Here is a 21416-nt window from a genome sequence, read left to right as displayed (position 1 = left end):
AGTATCTAATGGACAGCTCATATTATATAACTAAAGTCACTGCAGCAATATATTGACTCAATACTTCTACATTCAGTGAACCCTCTACCTACATTTCAGCCGTCCAGAATATAACAATCGGCAGATACTGAATTACTAGTGCAAAAGACACAAGATTTTTGAAACTTTTCACTTTACAAGGAAATTACTACTATGTTGAACTTCCAGTTATGATACAAAAAGATGATCAGCTCACGACAGTGTTTTGGGAAGCAATCTTCCTTGCCTCAAGTTGCAATCAGCATATTCTCAAGAGAGACAAAGCATTTGTCCTCTGTGAGATTTGACCCACAATATTGCATTTCAAGGAATTTTTTTTCTAATTCTGACCTTGAATGAAATAAAACAATTCTCCATTATCCAGCATATTGTGAAAAGGACTGCCAAAAGTTTATATAACTATTAATTTTAATCACATAGCATGAGAATTTTGTTTACTCGACCTGGAGGTGGTGGAACATCCGTCAGTAAAGAATGTACATCTTCCATTGCATCTGTATCATCAATCTGAAACAAATAAAACACATTGGTAGTGTCAATAAGACAAAAATACTACAACAAGGTTGGTTCTAGATACAAAAGTCGAGTTTATTTAGATGCCTAAATAAATGACTAATTTGGGAATTGCTGGGTACTTAGCACTTTTGAAAATCAGTTAACTTATTTAGATTCCTAAATAAGGGCTTTAGCCCAAACTTAGACACCCGGTTTTGAAAAACCATACCAAAGTTTTTAAATTTCATATTTGCTTCTGAAAAAGACAAGCTGGATCAATAAAGAGGCAAACTGAACAAAATACAAAACAACTAATCAAGATTAAAAAAAATAAAAAACAACATTCCATTTCTTCAAGGTTTAGTATAATTATCATTTGACCACCACTTTCAAGTTTAAAATTCAAGAATTTTTGATTTAGCACTTTCAGGGAAACAAAACAATTTATTTTTACACTTCTCACAGTACTTCAAAATATTTAATTCATTTAAATTGCTCATTAAAAGCAATTTAACTTCAGAATAAATAAGTACACTTCAAATATTAAGTTATAACATGCACCACTTCACCTGACAGAGCACTCCAGGTTCTTCTGTTTTCTAAAGGCCATTTAGTCTAATAAAATGTTACACGCAAAGAATTCTAGCTCCTCAGACATAGGAGCCTCAAAGAATAAATAAATTGTATTAATGATCACAAAAATAATGTAATTTTTGGGTTTCAACACTGAACGCTGAGGTGTAGCATACAAGCTATTTAAGGCTCCCATCAGTGATGACTGCCTGTCTTTTTTGTAGCTGAAAAAGAATCACCCATTTGCTTTTTACTAGCATCTAGGTACTGCTTGACAAAGGTGACCAAGAGGAGGATATCTTTTAGGATGTGGTTCATATGCAGACAGTAGATGTGCTAAAGAACAACAGGAAAGAGGAACAGAGGTTTGCTTCAAATTTCAATTAAGAGTTTCTATTGATACAAAAATTAATGAGCTGCTCTACAATTCAGGATACTTTAGAAATAATTAAGAGGTCCTTTATCTATTTTTCATACATTTTTCAAGACGAAAGGCAGGAGCATGAGCATCATAGACATGGATATTACCTCCAAGACAAAAGCATCCTTTTTCCCATGTGAAAGGTCCAGTTCCATAACTTCATCAGAACTTTCTGACTGAGATCTTAGCAGCCTGGAACGCTGTCTTGGTTCTGGAAAGGGAGACCCTATGATTTCCTCTGGTATCTCCTTGAAAACAGTATTACAATAAAATTCATATATGTACTCCAAGTCTTAAAACTATTTTGAAATTTTAACACCTTGCCATCACATAGTTCTAAGACTCGGAACATTCTGATCATCATTCTACTTAGAAGTAATTTTGCCGACAATATAAATCATATTTTCTGTTTTTAATTCCATCCTGCCCTTTTATTTTAGAATTTTCTTTATCACTACTAGGGATATATGCATACAGGATTTATTTCCCTCATTTCAGTCATTCCTGCTACTTATACCAGACACGATTACTGTTTCTGGAAAGGAGTAAGAATTAGCAGCTAATTCTTAGCTCCACAACAGCCAATTGTGGTGACTTAAAGAGAGTTGTATATACAAAAATTCTGTTTTTATACAATGTTCCTTGGTAATGACAAACAGTGAAATAAATTCATTTTTAATTATACACATATGCACACAGTGACTAAGAAATATGTCAGATCTATGAATAACAATGATAGATGAACCGCTGAAGTCTATTTAAGACAAAAAAACCTGTGTACATTTTTTGTTATTTTAATTTTTTGTCCCAATCAGTTTCCCCTCAGGTTTAAGAACTGAGATGCTGCATATTCTGCATGAAACTGAGAGAGAGGAATAAAACGTATCAACGCCATCTCTATCAGTGATGAGTAATGTTAACCAGATCTGGAAGTAATTGCATCCATTCCACCTCAACAGTTTTTGGATACATTGAGGATTATATGAGATGTACCCTATTTACTTATTTCTGTTCTTATAAGAGGAAAGTTAAGAACAAAAAACCTGCTAAGGATCTTCTAAAGACCATCTCAGTTTACTGGGGAAGGTGAAGTGATTCTGGTCTATTGAAAAAAAATATGTAGGATGTAGAGAGCTTCCTGTAATCAAAGAGCCGAAGACTCCATGACACCTATTGGAGACCTCACTGTGCCAATCTAATTAACCTAGAGGCCACTCAGGTCTGGTCTACACTGAAAAATTTAATACCCTGAGCACGGTACTTAGGTCGACCTAGTCACCAGTATAGATGTCGCAAGGCTGACAGACGAACTCTTCTGTCGACCTAGCTACTGTCTCTCAGAGTGGTGGATTAACTACCTCTTCTGTAGATGTAGGAAGTGCCTATGCTGCAGTGGCACCATTGTAGCGCTTGTAGCATAAACAGCCTCAGTTACTAAGGAGAATGGGATGCATTAAAAAACCATCAGATAGAGGTAGACAGAGAACTTTGCATGGAGCATTTCAACCTAGAATAATTTTTTTTATGGCAGCTGCAAATCACAGAAAAATGGGATTTATATTGGAATTGTTGATACAGGCTTAGGGGCCCTATTTGGCAGAAAGCAACTTCAATGTTTTCTGCCTCACAGTGGTCAATGATACCTCCAGCTACACAGCTGTAAAGATAACTATTTCAAAAAAAGATTAATTTTCCTTCTTGGGAGTGGCTACCTAGTGCTGATTCATGTGCACAAGAACGCCACTCTTGCCAGAGTCCCACTTTTGGTTCTTGGGCAGGATGAGATCCTCTCTAGCTGACAGCTAGCCATAGAAACAAGACATGTTAAGCCGCTTCACAGTCCAAAAATCTCAAAGAGTTCCCATGCTTCCCTTTCTGGAATCTACTTCTGTATTGGGACCAGTGAATTCCTATGGTTCTAAGAAAGAGGGACAGCTACTGGCCAGCCTACAGGTCATCTTACGAAAAAATACCTGTGTGGGGCAGAAGTCTCCCACAGTATTGTTCTCTAATGATGTAAATGGAAGGATCAAAGTGGAAAGAGTACGATAGATGCTCCCAGTTTCCATACAAAATTAAGGATATTTTTTTCTTCATATGCATATTTTTTAAGTCTGCCAGGACTTGTCCGTTCCCTATTTTAGGACTAAAGAAGAGCTAATCCAGCAGGAGAACTATAGGAATATCCAGGCAGCTACGGAACTGCATAGCGACAAAGATGGGAATTATATTTATACTATTTTTTCTTCCCTTCAGCTGCTCTTCAACTCCTAGCATGTAAGAATAGAGGATTTCAGGAGGCTCTCTGCGCAGACTAACCTCTCTCTCTATGGTCTGCAGTGGAGCTAGCTTGTGAAGCCTAGATGGCTATGCATATTTGAGGCTAGAGTGGACTCTTAGATATAGAACAAAGGTATACCATATTAATATTTAGCTACTCCACAAATGTATTTAAATGATAGCTTGAGTGTGCTTTCTGGTTATGAGGCAACAACTACAGCTGGAGCTAAAAGCCCTAAGCCAAAGGATATGTTATTACCAAGTTAACAAGGAGTACATGCAGACTATTAGAGTAAAAGATGTTTTCTAGCCTTCCACAGCTACAAGGTGATTATATAAATCTCTGCTCTGATTACCTCAGAGAGAGCTCAGGGATTTTCATATTGATAAATAACCATGCACTCAAATCAAACCTCTTCAGTTATGGATCAGTATCCATACTAGTTTAGTATGAACTGCATTTGACATGGAATTCTCCTTTTTGAGAGTTGTATAAATTTTACTTACAGGAGGGTTAATCTCATAAAGCTCCTTGTTTTTTGCTATTGTATCATTTATTTTTTTTTGCATGTGAGAAACATGCTGTTCATAGGCGCCATCATTTGGAGTCTTCCCAGCAATCTGAATACCACCAGGGGTCGGTAAAGCTGTCAGATACACACCAGTGGCAGACTTTATAAAAAATAAATAAAAAAGTCAGTAAGAAAACAACAAAGATGTTCAAGAACAAAATATGCCCTATAAAGCTTTATTTTCAATGTTTAATTTTACTTCTACTGGTTTAAAATATTTATAGTTTTCAATACTACCCAGGATTTTCATGTATTCACCAGTACAATTTGTATCTTTATGTCATGGACTGCTACTGTGGTAAATTAATCCACCTTTACTGTTTGTAGATTCAAAACAATACGCCTTGCAACACCTTTCTCCCCATCTGAGGGAACACTCCCTTAAGGAAAATCTTGTTCCTTGATTCAAGAGCTCATCTCAAATATGAATAGAAATCTCTACTCTTTTCTAAAGAAATCTCTACTCTTCATGTCCAAAAATTTGTGACCGGTAATCAATACAACAATAAGTGTGCTAAATATTCATTTATTCAGTTTATCCTCAACTTCAATAGGCGTTACACTGATGTAGACCTTAGTATTAACTCATTTTGATGAAACAAGTTAGAAAATCAAAATTTCCCAGTATCAAGGACTTTAATTTGTCTTTACAGTCACAGATCAGTATATGAACTAGTCAGATTACTGAAGCATCTCTTTCGCTCATTATTCATATGAAACAGAAAATGAAGGTTTTCTGGCTTATTTCATAAGAATTTCTACAGTGTGAAAGCCAGATAGATATTTACCAGAACCTTACAGGCTCTTTAAATAAACCAACTTAATAAAAAAAGACTGAAATCAAATCAGACTAAGTTATTTCAACTGTTTTCTTAACAAAATTCCAATTTCTGACAAAGAACATCTGTCAAGATAGTGGTCTACGAAAGGAAAATATGTTTCATCATACACACTTTCACTTCTGAGGACAGGGAAATGAGGTTCTCACTTCACTACTATGGAGATTTGGAATTAATCTGAAGAGACAACTCGTACCACATACATACAGGTAAAATCAGTTACTAAGATTTTACCATTATTTCTTTCATCCCAAGTATACATTCAGTCTGCTGAACAGATCTGGGTATTGGATGTATTTGTATAATAAACTAGCATGTACACCGCTGAAGTTACTGAAGCTGACACAAGTGAGATACAAAGACAAGGACAACTGGGGACATGGTATCGTTGCCAATGCCCAAAGCACGCTCACAGCAACAATGGCTTCAGACACAGAATCGTTACAGTGTCATTAGTGTGATTCAGTGCCTACATCTACGTAACCGTTAAAGACCGAGAAACAAAAACATCAGGGAGTTCAGTCGGTCCTAACAAACTCTTGACCCAGTGACGTGACTTATCAGTGCCATTATCATCAGACATAGAATTAATGGAAGCTTTATACAGGGCAGGCCAGCAGTTGAAGACAGACAAGGATCAGAGGAGTCAAGGTTGAACCTCAACTCAGGCCTCAATCTGTGCTTCCTGGGAGACCATACAATTCAGTGAGCCGCTGCTAAGCACTAATGGAATTTTGCACCAACCGTGCCAAGAATAGTGATGTCTAACCTTATAAAATGTTCTTCTAATTCCACAAAACCGTTTGTGCCAGTTTTGTAGGATGGTGGAATTCTGGACAAATGGAGATATTTAAAAATTATAGTTTTATTAACAAGTGAGATGGTGGAAAGGAAGGAGACCACCACCTTCTCACTGGTTCCAAACACCTTGATCCAAGATCAGACATAAGCATATCAGGCATCACTGTTCTTGGCAGAATTGTTGCAAAACTCCATTGGTGCTTAGCAGCAGCTCAGTGTATTGTTGGCTCTCTCACAAAGCACAGGTTGAGGCCCGAGTTGAGGTTCAACCTTGAATCCTCTGATCCTTGTTTGTTTTCAACTGCTGGCCTGGATAGCTTTGAGACTTCTATCAGCAGATATGTACTTAAAAAGGCTAGTGTTGGTGACATCTCTTGGCATTCAATGGAGTTGGCTGACTTGTACACATTCAAAAACATGGCCTCTGAGGTCATCTGGGCCAACTTCTCATTGGAAGTGTCAGGATGGAGAGAGCTTGATAGCCTCTACTCAGGGCCCATCTATTCACTGAGATGACTTGGCAGAGATAGAATTAAGTTTGGCTATCCCAACCCCACACATCACAGGCAGAGCAGAGATGCCAGTGGTGCAACATTTTATAATTAGGCCTAGAACACTTTCAACCTACTGGTCATTACTTCTCTGCCATCAGAAAGCTCCAAAAAAGGAGGGTATGGAATTAAAAACAAATACAATAAGGTGTGTGTGCGCGGAGGATATTTATAAAATATTAGTCAAAAATAAGAAAGTCTGGACAGCACAGAGGGTCTCCAAAATTCACTTTGGGTGTGTTTTTTTGTTTTTTTTTAAATTATATTTTATTTTAAACGAAACAGAAAGAAGCATCAAATTCATTCTATGAAAAACAGTACATCATAAATACAGTTGAAAGGGTTGAGTACCTTGTAGAGTTAAGCTAATGCAACACCATAATGCAGCTCCTTTAGAATTAATAGTTAGATGGAAAGTAAGAGAGGCATTAGAGGCCATCAATATTACAAGCAGAGGCAATAGGCTGGAGTGTTGGGGGTTCCTCTTTTTTACTAGATGATAACCAAAGACTTACAAATACTCAGTGAGGGCAAATCCCATCTACCATGAACATGGAATGCAGTTTAAGGAGTCAAAACAGATCTCGACAGTAACCATTAAAGGAATTTATGATTTTTCTACAGCATATTTTGGGGGAAGCCTCCTGTACTTAAGATACTTTCATCTACTAATTCAGTTTCAAGAGAGTCCAACCTATTGGGTCTGGTATTCAAGGCAAGTATATTCTGATCTGTCAACAAGAAGGTGGCGGTCTCCTTCCTTTCCACCATCTCATTTGTTAATAAAACTTTAATTTTTAAATATCTCCATTTGTCCAGAATTCCACCATCATACAAAACTGGCACAAACGGTTTTGTGAAATTAGAAGAACAGAATATAATAGAACGAGGAATTCTAATTTATGCATTCAAAGCAACACTTACTGCCAAGCCCATCAGCATATTTTCACCCACTGTAATCTGAATCCTCAGACCGAACAGAGCATTCATTCCTTTCAATTTAAGTTTATTCATTAGCTGGGTGTGTACTTCATATTCCATAAATGGCAACAGATTACTGATGGATGTTGCATTTGCTTCAGCTTGAGCTTTCTTTTTCAGGCGACATAACCTGTTGATGGAAATCGTCACATATGTAGAATTAGTCTGTCTTACGCATGTAAGCACTTTTAACCACTGATAAACTTTGTAAGCGATCAAAAGCAAATGTGCAGGTTTTTTATATTTGACAAAACATTCAAAGTTATTTTCTGGAATTTAATTCTATTTTTTGTAAAATACCAAGTCAGCACAACATCAAATTGACCCTTTTTGGCTTTTAACAAATATTTGCTGTACATCTTTACCCTTAATTTCGGTCATATTTTAATAGGAAAATACCTGTTTAAACTGAAAACTGGAAACCTTGAACAAAAGTAACTTATAAAGCAGAATAATACATGTATTTTAAATAATATTAAGAAACATCCCTTATTAAAACAGATTATAAAAACTGGAAAGCATGACTTTTGTCAATTCTTTTTATGAAATCATGTTTACTTCTAGTAATCAAAACATACATAAAAATGTACTCAGAAAGCAAGGAATATGCTTCACCCACTATGCCAGTGTTTTTCAACCTTTTTTCATTTGCACACTCCTAAAAAATTTCAAATGGCAGTGAGGACCCCTTTGAAAATCTTAAACTTGGTCTGTGGACCCGACCACAGGCGTAAACCATTGTTCTATGGTAACAATCACCTTTCCCAGACCCCTTAGACATAGTCTGAGGAACCTGAGGGTTCTGTGGATCACAGAAAACTACTGCACTATGCCTTTAAAATTATTGGAGAGGTAAGGTGAGTGAAGCAATATCTTTTATCGGACCAACTTCTGTTGATGAAAGAGACAAGCTTCTTTCTTCAGACCTGAAGAAGAGCGCTACGTAGCTCAAATGCGTGTCTTTTTCACAACAGAAGTTAGTCCAATAAAAGATATTACCTCACCCACGTTGTCTCTCTCATATCCTGGGACCAACACAGTTATAACTCCACTTTAAAAATATTGTACCAACACCTAATATAACTATATAACTGGAGAAGTGCTAACACGGTAAGTTCAAAATACACTGAGATGAAGTTTGACTACATTATACAAATATTTTATACTGGAAGTTGGTTTTGAATCTGAAAAACAACTAATTCTGAGATACTTCTTTGCTGAGCTCTGAAATCATAACTAACATTGCTGAGGTGACCAGAGATGCCAATCCAGAGTGGTTAAAGAAATGTTATAATTCCCACTAACTGTACAGTTGCACCTTAATAAAGGTCACATGTATCTGACAAAGTGGGTATTCAACCACGAAAGCTTATGCTCCAATACGTCTGTTAGTCTATAAGGTGCCACAGGACTCTTTGTTGCTTTTTACAGATCCAGACTAACATGGCTACCCCTCTGATACCTTAATAAAGGTATTCAGGCTCTCTTTGTCGCAGCAAATATTGAAGAAGGTAACACCCAGCATTCTTTACTACCTCTGCATGTCCTTTGAAATTTATGAGAATAGTCTTCCCTTCCTTGCGGACTTCCAACATATCAAAAAGTTTCTTTGATTTCTCTCTCACTAAGGACAATTCAGTATGCAGGGCTCTGTCAGTGAAGAAATTACTTACCTATAACTGGAAGATCTTCAAGATGTGTGGTCCCTATCTGTATTTCACTGCGGATTATATGCATTTGCCATGTGTCTGGAGCCACAGATTTTTAAAAAGGTAGTGTCCGTTGGTCCACATATGCACCCTAGCTCCACCTCATGGTTTCATCTGAGGTGACAAGGGGTGAGGCGGGACTCACTATCTTGCAGAAGTAATAGCTACTAGAAAGGCAATCTTCATGGGGAGAAGAGAGAGAGAGCATGAAGCCAGAGGCTCAAAGGGTGACTTCATTAACATCGTGACGACAAAGCTGAGGTCCCATTGGGGAGCAATGGGCTGAACAGAAGGATAGGTTCATAGGAAGCCCTTCCAAAACCCTGATAGTCAAGGGGTGAGTAAAGGAGTGTCCTTCGAGCAGGGGGGTAGAAGGTACTGACAGCAGCCATGTGCACCCTGATGGAGTTGAGCGCAAGGCCAGATGTCTTTAGGGAGAGCATATAGTCCAAAAGAGGAGGAATATCTACATCCTCAGGGGCTAGACCCTTCCACTGAGCCCAGGAGGTGAAACACTTCCATTTAGCCCTATAGGATCACTTTGTGGACTCCTCTCCGTTATTTGAGAAGAGCCTTGTACTGCTGATGAACACTCCTGCTCTAATGAAGGTGCTCATCCAAAAAACAGGCTCTGAGGTGAAGAGTCTGGGAATCGGGATGCCCGATCCACCCACCTTGTTACATGAGGAGTTTTGGGAAAGGTGGCAGCGGAAGTGGGGAGCACGCTGACATGCTGAGAACCAGGGAAAACCAGAACTGGTAAGGCCAGAATGGGGCAATCAGAATGACCGTTGCTCTTTTCCATCTGATCTTGTGTAGGACTCATGGCAGGAGCGGCAGGGAGGAAAGGTGTAATTGAGCTATCTGACCAGCAAAGGACTAGTGCGTCACCGTGGGAAAGGGCACCAAGTCCCCCAGGGTGCATTTGCTGTTGGCACAGGAGGCAGAGAGGTCCCTGGCTGGAGTCTCCCAGCAGTCGAAAATGCTAGCGACCAGTGTCGTGGAGCTCCCATTCGTGGTCAGTCACAAACTTTCTGCTGACTGAGAGTCCACAATTACATTCTGAGTCCCAAGAAGGTATGCCGCTGGTAACAGGATCTTGTGGGCAAAGCGAGTCCCAAAGGTGAATTGCTTCTGCACAAAGCGCAGGCAACCTTGTGCCCCCTTGTCTGTTGATGTAATAGACGGTGGTGGTGTCATGGGAACAAGTTCTGTCACTCGCCTTTGCAGCAGGGAGTCTACCTCTAGGGTCAGGATACGGTCGTGAGAGTCGTCCCTGAAGTTAGGCCCGGGCGAGGGATGAGGATGAGGTAGCATTTTGAATTCGATCATATAGCCATATCGAATGACATCCAGGATCCACTTGTCCGTTATTGCACTCCAAGGTGGTAAAAAGAGTGATAGGCACCCCCCAAAGGGAGTGAGTCGGGTGCACGGCATGAGGCAGGGTGGTTGGCGGCTCTCTAATTGCACTCATAAATAGTGCTTCTGGGAAGACCGAGTATGAGATGCAGAAGGTTGTGATGATGAACCTGAGGGATGGGGTCACTGGGTTTTCTGCTGTTTGCAAGGAAGCTCATAGGGCCACTAGAGGAATAATTGGGAAACTCTAAATTGCTGCTTTGGAGTCAGGTAGAACTTGCACTTGGGTGCCAGTGTGTAGAAACCCAGTGATTGCACAGTGGCTCTGGAATCCTTGAGGGAATGAAGTGAATCATCAGTCTTCTGGTTGAAGAGATGAGACTCATTGAAAGCGAGGTCCTCTATGGTGGTCTGGACTTCCCTCAGGAAACCTGACAAATACAGCCATAATTCCCTTCGCATGATGATCCCTGTAGCCATCATGCCTAAAGAAGTGTCTGACGCGTCCACCGCAGCCTGCAGTGTTGTCCTCGCAACCAGCGTCCTCTCATCCAGGATAGCCTGGAATTGGGCTTGATCCGCTGGGGCAGTTTGTCTGTGAAGTATGCCATTTTGCTATAGATAAGGAAGTTGTAGTTTGCAAATAGAGCCAGGTAATTTGAAATGTGAAACTGGCAGAGAAGAAAACCTTGTGACCCCCAAGGTCCAGGCATTTGCCCTCTTTATCTACTGGGGTGGAACGTGAGTGTTGCTGATGGGCCCACTCCATTGCTGCCTGAAAGATGAGAGAATTAGGTGGCAGGTGAGAGAAAAAAAACTCAGGCCCCATTGGAGGTACATACTACACCTCTACCCCGATATAATGCTGTCCTCGGGAGCCAAAAAATCTTACCGCGTTATAGGTGAAACCGCATTATATCAAACTTGCTTTGATCCACCTGAGTGCGCAGCCCCGCCCACCTGGAGTGCTGCTTTACCACGTTGTATCCGAATTCATGTTATATCGGGTCTCGTTATATCAGGGTAGAGGTGTACCTTTTCTCTACCTCTTTGGGGGTGGGAGTGCAGGTAGCTGGAGTGTGCCAGACAGTCCGGGCTGGTTGAAGAATTGATTGGCAGGGCCACTCTGACTGGTGCAGAGGCAGTAGCATCTCAAGGAATTAGTGAGGCTTGTCTTGCACTTCCTCCAGTGGAATATGGAGGGCATCAGCCACCCTACATAACAGTTCTTGGAATTGACGGTAGTCATCTGGGAGCGAGGAGGAAATCAAAGAACCGCAGTTTCCAGGGATGATGAGAGGAAGTGCTCCAGTTCTGGCAGAAGCATCTAAGTCGGACTAAGGGGTGCATCCTCCAAAAGTTGTTCAGAATGCCTTCTCGAGGATGGCTGAAGTGGCGAGAGTGGAGACTCCTTACAAGTGGGAACATGGATACTGCAACCACAACCCCCCAGTACGGCCAGCCTGGTTCAGTATTTTGAATTATTTTAACTTGAGCATATGTATCATGTGCAACCTTCTTCTGTACTTGCAAGCAGGGCCGACAAGAGGAGGGGGGAAGCCGATACAAATTACCGGGGCCCGGCGGTCCGGAAGGGGGCCCAGCTTCCTCCCCCCCCCACTCTCGTTGGCCCTGTTTAGCCGGTCCGCCCTTGCTGGGGGGCCCAAAATTTTTTTTTCGCCGGGGCCCAAACCCGCTCTCGGCGGCCCTGCTTGCAAGTCTTTGCTCTCCATAGCCATGTGGGCTGAATACAATAAATTTAATAGGATTACAGCATAGGTGTTGGAACTAGGGGTACGGAGGATGTGGCAACACCCCCTGGCTTGAAGTGGTTTCCAGCATATATAGAATTTACAGTTTGATTCAATGGCTCTCAGCAGCACCACTATGCAAATTATTCCAGCACCCCTGTACTATGGACTAATATAAATAAAAAGCACAAAACTAAAGTTAATGACATCACAACAGGAAATAAACATTTAGCTGCCAGTTACTACACATAATTGAACATAAAATATAAAATCTGCTCTTTTGTTGAACTACAGTAACAGGAAAATTTCTAATGCTCTCCAGCACAGTAGTAAGAAAATAAATATTTTGACAGATACCTGGCTTGAATAAGACATCCCTTCCCAATAACCATTGCCTCTGCAGGCAGATCTATTGTTGTGAAAAGAACATCAGGAACCTTTTGTTTTCTGCAGTTGTAACAGTATGTGAGATGAGCAGGGAATGGCATGTTCAGTTCATCATATGGTATGTGGAAAAATCCACAACCTGGAGGTGAAGTTTCTTCTATCCTAAAAGTACATTTTGGAAAAGTATATTTAAAACATCTGTGCACCATCTTAACATGAAATACAATGTGCATGTGCGTATAAAATTGGCCTATACATACAACTACATAAGCCACACATATGGAGCCAAATTCTGTTCTACTACATCTGTGCAACAGGTTAATAGGATTGCACCAATGTAACAGAGCAGAATTAGGTCACAAGCTATTCTCTAAAATGATACATATAGTATCTGTGCAGCTTACCAGTTATCCAGGGATCAAAAAATGACAGCATAAAATGGCCAGTGGTTATATTAGCCTAAGATATTATTGCAATAGCTTTAAGATCTAATTCTTGCTAGCTGGGTGTAGTCTGTGGAATATCACACCTTTACAAAGGACTCTGCTGGGTAAATACATATCAAATCTCTTACATGGACTATGTTTGAATAACCTATACAAAATTAAGCAGCAGAAATTAAACATGCCAGTCATCCTACTGGAGAACAGTATAATACAGATAGTCATTAAAAAGGGAAAGACCCATAGAGAATTTCCCAAGCTACAGTATTAAGAAAAACTCACTATTCACTTAACTGAAAAAAAATATATCTAGGCAGAATTGTTGCAAAAACACATGGAAGACTATAAACAATATAGTCTGAACAAATTACGATTTTGTAACATACTACGTAAGAGCCTCATTGTAAAATTTTGTCCTGCACAGTAATTTTTCTTCTCAAAGAACTCTGAGTAAAATTTTCAAAAGAACTTAAGTGACTTAGGAACCTAAGTCCCATTGACTTTAAAAGAGATTTGGGCACTAAGGAGCCTAAGTCATTTTTGAAAATGAGACAGACTTTCTGTACATATTTCACATTTGGTTGCTTTATTATCAGTCAGCTTTTATTACTGAAAATAAATTTGATTTTCCCTTTAAACAACACATTCAGCAAGCTTATAAAATATATTATGATCAAAAACTGAATTTTTATTTTGTTTTAACATTAAAAACTTGACATTTCTTTAGATGTCAACAGGGGAAGGAGAGGTTGAACAAGTGTATTAAATGTTCTGTTGGGACCAGAAAAAAAGAAAAGGAAAGGTGTGTTTGTTTGTTTAAAGGGGTTAAAACTGCAGTTTCAAAGAACTGATCAACAAGTAGTATTTGCAGGGAAAGGTAATACTCAGTCTCTTCCTAACGAAATTAAAAAAGAAAAAGCTAAATATTGAGATAAAATTGTATCACTTCACTATGATACACTGTATATTTTGGACTGTACTAATCCCTAAGGATATGTGACTATTATTCCAGTGAAGATACTGAAAAAGTCCTATTGACATGCAATAGTTTGTATATCTTGACTGCCCTCAAATAATTATTTTGCAAGCCCCTCTCTCCCTCAAAAAAAAAAAAAAAAAAAAAAAAAAAAAAAGGCAAACAAAAAACAGAGGTCAAACAGCCAACAATTTGTGTTAGTTGGCCAATTCATTTTTTTTTCCTTTTCCATCAACCTTTATGCTTTTGTTTATAATCTTCAGTTTGAACATTCATTTTTAAATGCTTGTCTTATTCACTTTTGTTTTACACTCAAAGGTATTTTATTTTCTATACAGCCATTGAACACAACAAAGACAATGGTCCACATACTATAGCCAAACCAAGATTTGGCTTATACAAATTATCATATAACTGTCACTTTTTTGTAGTGTGCTACAAAGGTAAGAAAGATACGTGAAGAGTGGCAAAGAAAAAGACTGAGTTATAATTCTGTGGTTAGTAGTCAAACATGTTACCTTATTCAGACTGTTAGAAATAAAAACAGAAAATCTAATTTGGTGCAGAGTTCCATTACTTCTGTTGTTGTTGTTAGTGAAAATCAGTAAAGTGGTTGGTCCCGCATCCTGCACTGTAACACTGTAACCTACCCTAATAGAGAAGAACTATCTTGGTTCTGAGGAAAAAAATCAACCTCTCCCTTCTCTGACCCTATGGAAAAGAAGCCAGGCTGCCATGACAACCTTTGTTCCAAACAGCCTTCCATGGTGCCATCCTGGAGAAACCTAGGGTTCAGTACAGCTGCTGTGCCAGACGCGGACAAAATACAGACCTCTTCACTATAAAAAGAAAAGAATTACAAAGAAGTGAATTCCTGATATGGTGTTAAATATCCTTTTTTTAAAGCCATACATTTAAAAAGCTTGTTCAAAAGCCACAGTGAATTAAATGTAACTGTTAACCCTTGTGGAATCATGGTACCAGTAATAACAATACCTAGCAGATTAACCAATTAATCCACACAAATAGTCTTGTGAGGTATTATGCTCATTTTAAATGGAGAGAAATGGATGCAGATAGATTAAACAGACATGCCCAAAGCTACAAAGAGAAAATCACCTTAGGAGGTGGAATTTGAAAACAGGAATTCCTGGTTTCCACTTCTGTTCTCAGCCCACTAGATTACCCAGGAAATATAGATTTAAGAAAGCTTTTGGATTCTACAGATAGAGTGCCTGGGAATGTTGCAGACAAGGTGTAGCTGTTTACCAAAGTTAAGTGTGGAAGCTGAAAACCCCATCACCTGATATCACTCATTGTCAAAATGACGTTACAAAGCAATACTGACAAGTTGCTTCTTGGTAACTCAGGGGACAAAAGCAAAAAATAAAGTAAAATTTTAAAGTATGAACAGCAACTAGTGTTACATCTAAGTAATATACTCTATTATTGGTTTAAAAGTTAAACAATTATCAAAGACCACACATTTATTGTCTGTACAATTTTACAAATATTAGACAGTGAACCAAGCCTATAAGGGTAAACACTAAATCAAACACATTATGCTGAAAAACAAAAAGATACCCTTCATCCTTTCTTAGACTGAGAAATTTGTCTTATTTACCTGTAACTCTTCCTAATTTATTTTATTTACCTGTATTTCCTCCTCCTGATCCCCCCCCCCCTTCCCCCCACAGATACAGCATGTCTGGCAGGCCAATACTGTAAATACTCAAGTCCTTCCTGTTTAAGGCATGGAATCAGGTTGAAATGAAAATCAGCAGGGGACCCCTATTTAATTCTTCCACCATCAGTGAAGTAATGTCAACTCAAAGTCCTACCAACAATTCAAAGTGTAAAATATACTATTAACTGATTTATGAATTTATGAATAAATTTATGAATTTATAAATAAATAGTATGTTCCTGTCCCATACTAAAACAAAATTAAGTATTAACAAAGAAAATATAAGGGAACTGAACTACTCATCTTATTTATCAGAAGACTAATCAAGATGAACAGATTTTCATTTTCACTACAAGCCTTACTTCACCACAGCATAGAGAACTTTACTTCCAAAGGCTGAATTTGAAGAAAAGGAAAGCTTGTGAAAGTTAAAGATGTTTGTTTCTTCAGCCAGCACACTAGTCCTCTTAGCATACCATGGACCTGGTGGAAACTGCCATGTTGCTTTCAGATTGTCCATGTCTGCTCATCTTATATACTGCAACGATGCATCCTGTTACCCATCTTGTGAAGGTGCTCTTTGGATGCCTTCTCCCTTTTGCAGCTTGCCATTGTCACTGCAAATAGAGCTTGATTTTCCATCTGGTTTTGTTCTTTAAGGGCAAAATCTTAACATTGCTTATTCCTTTGGGTGACTAGGATGGGATCAAATGGATGGTAGGATTACTTCTTGAGATCTATGCATCACCAGCAGGAAAGTCTAAGGACAACTTTATCCTTATAAAGATAAAATACAGTTCAGGTGTCAGCAACCTTTCAGAGTCTTCATTTATTCACTCTAATTTAAGGTTTCGCGTGCTAGTAATACATTTTAACGTTTTTAGAAGGTCTCTTTCTATAGGTCTATAATATATAACTAAACTAAATTGTTGTATGTAAAGTAAATAAGGTTTTTAAAATGTTTAAGAAGCTTCATTTAAAATTAAATTAAAATGCAGAGCCCCCTGGACCAGTGGCCAGGACCCGGGCAGTGAGAGTGCCACTCAAAATCAGCTCACGTGCCATCGGTTGCCTACCCCTGATATAGTTCCTCTGTGGAGGGGATACTTAGTTCCAAGATCATCATAGCTGAGGCAAAAGCTATTTGGAAGGTCAACTTAAGAGCCAAAACATAGAAAGATAGTTCAAATAGACCACTGAGAAGAGTTTGTCAAACAATGCTGCAACTCCACATTAGACATAAATGAATAGGCAGGCTATAGAAGCACTGAGGCAACCTTCAAAACCTTAAGCCAAAAAGGATGTCAAAACATCACAAATATTTTGACATAACTGGGGCTTGGGTCCATATTCAGGCTTTAAAAACAAAACAACAACAACTAACAGTAGAACTGTGGTGTTTACTTGTGTTGGGGGGAAAAGAAAAAACCTCAGCACAAGTTCTCATCTAAAAGTGCTCTTTCCCGTGCAACTTTTAATAAAGATGTTCAAACGTAGTCTAGCATTGAAAAATTCTTGTCAAATATCTTTATTCTCTGACTTAGTAATTGAATTGAAGTGAAAATTAGACCCTGATGTTCTGAGGAGGTGAAAGTTTCAATTCTAGTCATCCCAAGTTCCTAGTTATCCAATTGAAAACCTCCACTTCGAGACTCTATTCTTCCTTGTTTTAGCTTTGTCACTTAGCTCTTACATTTAGGATCCATTTCAAATGTACTTTTATTTAGATGTTTGGTTCTGCCATACTGAATAGCACTTGAGCCATCTCCATGGGTGCTTTGCTTCTATTCCTTTCCCGCCTGCCCAATGATACTACTTTAACAATGTGTGGAATTACTAATATGTTTGTCTTGGACTAGGAAGACCACCTGAAACTGAGCCGGACAAGGGAGTCCCTGGTGCTTGAATGTCTATGTAACCTATCAAAGGGGTAGTCGTGTTAGTCTGGATCTGTAAAAGCAGCAAAGAGTCCTGTGGCACCTTATAGACTACCAGACGTATAGGAGCACGCGCTTTCGTGGGTGAATACGCACTCCTTCGGATGCATGTAGTGGAAATTTGCTGCTTTTATGTAACCTATGTAGACCTCTCAGCCCATCAAGCTCACATGTATCTGGTAATTTTCCTTCTGTGGTATTATGAAAGTGATGCCAATCATCAGCTCTTTCTGATTTTCCTTGGGAGAAAGTGATTCTCTTCTACTTGATCCTCTGTAACTGATTCCACTTGAATATCCTGGTATTTGGCTGCTAGCAGGATTTCTGCTCAGGGTTGCTTTCTGGAGCTGTAGATGTGACCTTCTGTGGACTAGAGAGCCTGGAAGTAGATACAAGGATTCCATATTGTTCTCCCCAAGGTTGTGATAAATCACAAATACAGAAGGTAGGTGAGATATTCTTACCCTTCAAAGTGTGGGATAGGTCAGTGCAGTTCTGGCTTCTAGCTGAGATGGCTGTATGTTGTTATATTTTCAAATAAATAGGGCTACTGTGTTTCTGTGTCCCTTGAATTCCAGATGGATGGAGACAGCCTAGCATAGCTATTGGAGCCATAACAGTTGAACCTAACTTCTCCCTATGGCTCAATGTCCGAGAGGTCTACCTGTCTTTGCCATTTGGGTGAACATGTTAGACTTGTGGAATGAAGACCAGTTTAATGTCTTTGTCCAGGGAAGTGCTGCTACTGTATCACAGGAGTGGAAAAATGCAATCCCTCAAATTTTAGCCCAAAAGGCTATACACATTATTTTCTCCGTGTGGTACTGGAGGAGAAAAATCATGGTCAGTACGTCCCAAAGAGAGATTCAGGACAGGAACACTCAGCCTGCAGTACTCCAGCTCTGGGAGGCAAGATTATCTGGCTCAATTTACGAGCAATCCCTAGAGAAGGACCCCCTGCTTCCATGCCTTAAAAGTATCTGTTTTACTTCTGAACTATCAATCATTCCTTGACAATAAAGTATAACTATCAAACATATTTAAGTAAAATGTCCAGGCATTCTGGCAGATAAAGTTTAGTGAACTTGAGAATTAGACCAGTTAATGTTAACTGTCAAAAGCATATACGTAGATTAAAGACTAGCAGTAGCATGCTAAGGAATAGTTATGACAGTGGCTACAGAATTAATTCTGAAAAACATGTGAAGACACAGCTGTTTATCCCCAGTTTGAAACTTAAGATGAAAGATGTTTTAGTAAAGCCTTCAAAGCTGGTATGCTACACACTATCAACATCTGTCTTGCGCTCTCTATCCCCATTTTTAATCCTTAGAAGATGGTACAGAATTATTTTCTATGGCATTTAGAAAATCAAATCATCATGATTTACCAAATGCTAGTTGATTCACTGTAGCCCACTACAGCATGACAACCCAATGCCTTGGCATGGGATTTTATCTCTTGTCTGATTTCTGCCCACCACGCATCTCGTGTCTCTGGTTCATCTGAAAGACAAAGTATAAATCAGTTCACTATTCTGCAGCACATCAATTTAAAACAGTATGTGATTAAACTTTAAACTGTCTATTAAATGCTGTTTTTAAATTCTTAAATTTGTTGTAATAGACTTGCAACCCTGAATTTTTCCCCCTACTTATTTTGTCCTTTTCCCAATTATCAAACAATATTTCTTCTTTATGTTGTTTATTGAACAAAAGCAAACATGACTGTGTTTCATTTATTTCCTTGTTACTCACCAGTAAAAATAGGATTTGTTATATTAGCTGTGTTCTTTTGCTGTCCCTGCAGCAGCAGAAACCAAAATGTTGTAGCCTCTGCTCCAAATTTTACCCACTTGAAGGTCACATTGTTAACTTACCAAAAGCCTGAAGGCTGCATGTAATTTGCATAAAGTGATGTAGATTTTAGGTACCCTCATCTTTAATACAGAGCTGCAGGTGGTGAAAACAAATTATTGTATTTTATCTTGCTGCAAGCAGATTTATCTCTTTTGAACACATCTCCATATTAAAGAGTATGTCACAGGCCAACATAAAGCTTTGCAGTCCACATCTCACCTGCATTTTCAGTATCTCTGTGCTAAGGAAAGTGGGTATGTTTAAAACTCTTATTTCTCAAGAACTATTTATTTAGAATCCAGATGTTATTAACCAGATTAATTTTATAATCTATACCAGGGGTCGGGCAACCTTTCAGAAGTGATGTGTCGAGTCTTCATTTATTCACTCTAATTTAAGGTTTTGCGTACCAGTAAAACATTTTAACATTTTTAGAAGGTCTCATTCTATAAGTCTATAATATATAACTAAACTATTGTTGTATGTAAAGTAAATAAGGTTTTTAAAATATTTAAGAAGCTTCATTTAAAATTAAATTAAAATGCAGAGCCCCCCGGACTGGTGGCCAGGACCTGGGCAGTGTGAGTGCCACTGAAAATCAGCTCGCATGCTGCCTTTGGCACGTGTGTCATAGGTTGCCTACCCCTGAGCTATACGGTAAGGTCAAAGAATTTAAAAAACTACAACTACACTTCCTGAATACTTCTTACATTAGACAATCAAATGCAGTAATAAATGTTACCAAAAAGCTTTTGAGTAACATTCACTTACTTTAAACAGCAAAATAATTACTTTTTAAACAAAAAGAACAGGAGTACTTGTGGCACCTTAGAGACTAACAAATTTATTAGAGCATAAGCTTTCGTGGACTACAGCCCACTTCTTCGGATGCATGAAGTGGGCTGTAGTCCATGAAAGCTTATGCTGTAATAAATTTGTTAGTCTCTAAGGTGCCACAAGTACTCCTGTTCTTTTTGCGGATACAGACTAACACGGCTGCTACTCTGAAACCTGTTTTTAAACAAAGACTCTAATCCTGCAAACCCTCTACATGTGGAATCAATAGGAGTTTTGATGGAGGTTCTGCTCCATTGGTCCCGGTTCTTTCAAGAGCGCATTGCTATGTCTGCAGCACCTATAACTAGAAATGATTTAAATTTTTGATAAACAAAATATGATTAATAAAATCACTAAATACACAGATGCTGCATAGGAATCTGCCAACGTGGACCCTTATGATTACAGAGTCCCACTGAAGTCAATGAAACTTTGCACAGGCACAAGCACCTGCCTATACAGATTTCTTTGCAGGATTAGGGCCCAAAATACCAGTTCCAAAATCTGAGCCATACTGGGATCTGGCCAGGTAAATGCTCTACTACAAGTGCAGCATGGTGAATTTTTGTCTATATGGTATGCAATACCCATACATCACATATTAGGCCCATGATTGGACTCAACATAAATGCACAAAGTTAAAAAGGCAGCTGATTGGAAATTTGTGAATTAAGTCCAAAATACTATTGTGCAAAAAGAACAGGAGTACTTGTGGCACCTTAGAGACTAACAAATTTAGTTAGTCTCTAAGGTGCCACTAGTACTCCTGTTCTTTTTGCGGATACAGACTAACACGGCTGCTACTCTGAAACCTGTTATTGTGCAAAACGTATTCATTTTAAAATACACTCCAGCTTTTGTTTTAGAATCAGACTTTTGCAGATCTAAAATAGAAACCAACACTTATTTCTTCTAT

The 21416-nt window shown here is 38.8% G+C and overlaps 1 protein-coding gene across 45 annotated transcripts in view; it reads right to left on the bottom strand.

The window, feature by feature from the left end:
- Positions 1 to 21416, bottom strand: part of C2CD5 (C2 calcium dependent domain containing 5) — a 107425-nt gene that overhangs the window by 22908 nt on the left and 63101 nt on the right. For 20 of the 45 annotated variants that reach the window (XM_005296621.5, XM_005296623.4, XM_005296620.5 and 17 more), the window contains 7 exons: positions 19195 to 19309; positions 14924 to 15019; positions 12732 to 12923; positions 7496 to 7682; positions 4316 to 4480; positions 1636 to 1776; positions 483 to 546 (listed from right to left, as the gene is read on the bottom strand). In XM_005296621.5, the coding sequence (XP_005296678.2) occupies positions 483 to 546; positions 1636 to 1776; positions 4316 to 4480; positions 7496 to 7682; positions 12732 to 12923; positions 14924 to 15019; positions 19195 to 19309 (960 nt within the window). Of the gene's footprint in view, positions 1 to 482; positions 547 to 1635; positions 1777 to 4315; positions 4481 to 7495; positions 7683 to 12731; positions 12924 to 14830; positions 15020 to 19194; positions 19310 to 21416 lie in introns of all 45 variants that reach the window. The other 25 variants (XR_010592894.1, XM_008165635.4, XM_065568531.1 and 22 more) reach the window with 2 other exon arrangements.

This window comes from Chrysemys picta, chromosome 1, assembly GCF_011386835.1.
Source record: "Chrysemys picta bellii isolate R12L10 chromosome 1, ASM1138683v2, whole genome shotgun sequence".
NCBI lineage: Eukaryota > Metazoa > Chordata > Testudines > Emydidae > Chrysemys > Chrysemys picta.
Note: the sequence above shows the minus strand (reverse complement) of the source record. Positions and strands in the feature narration are given on the sequence as shown.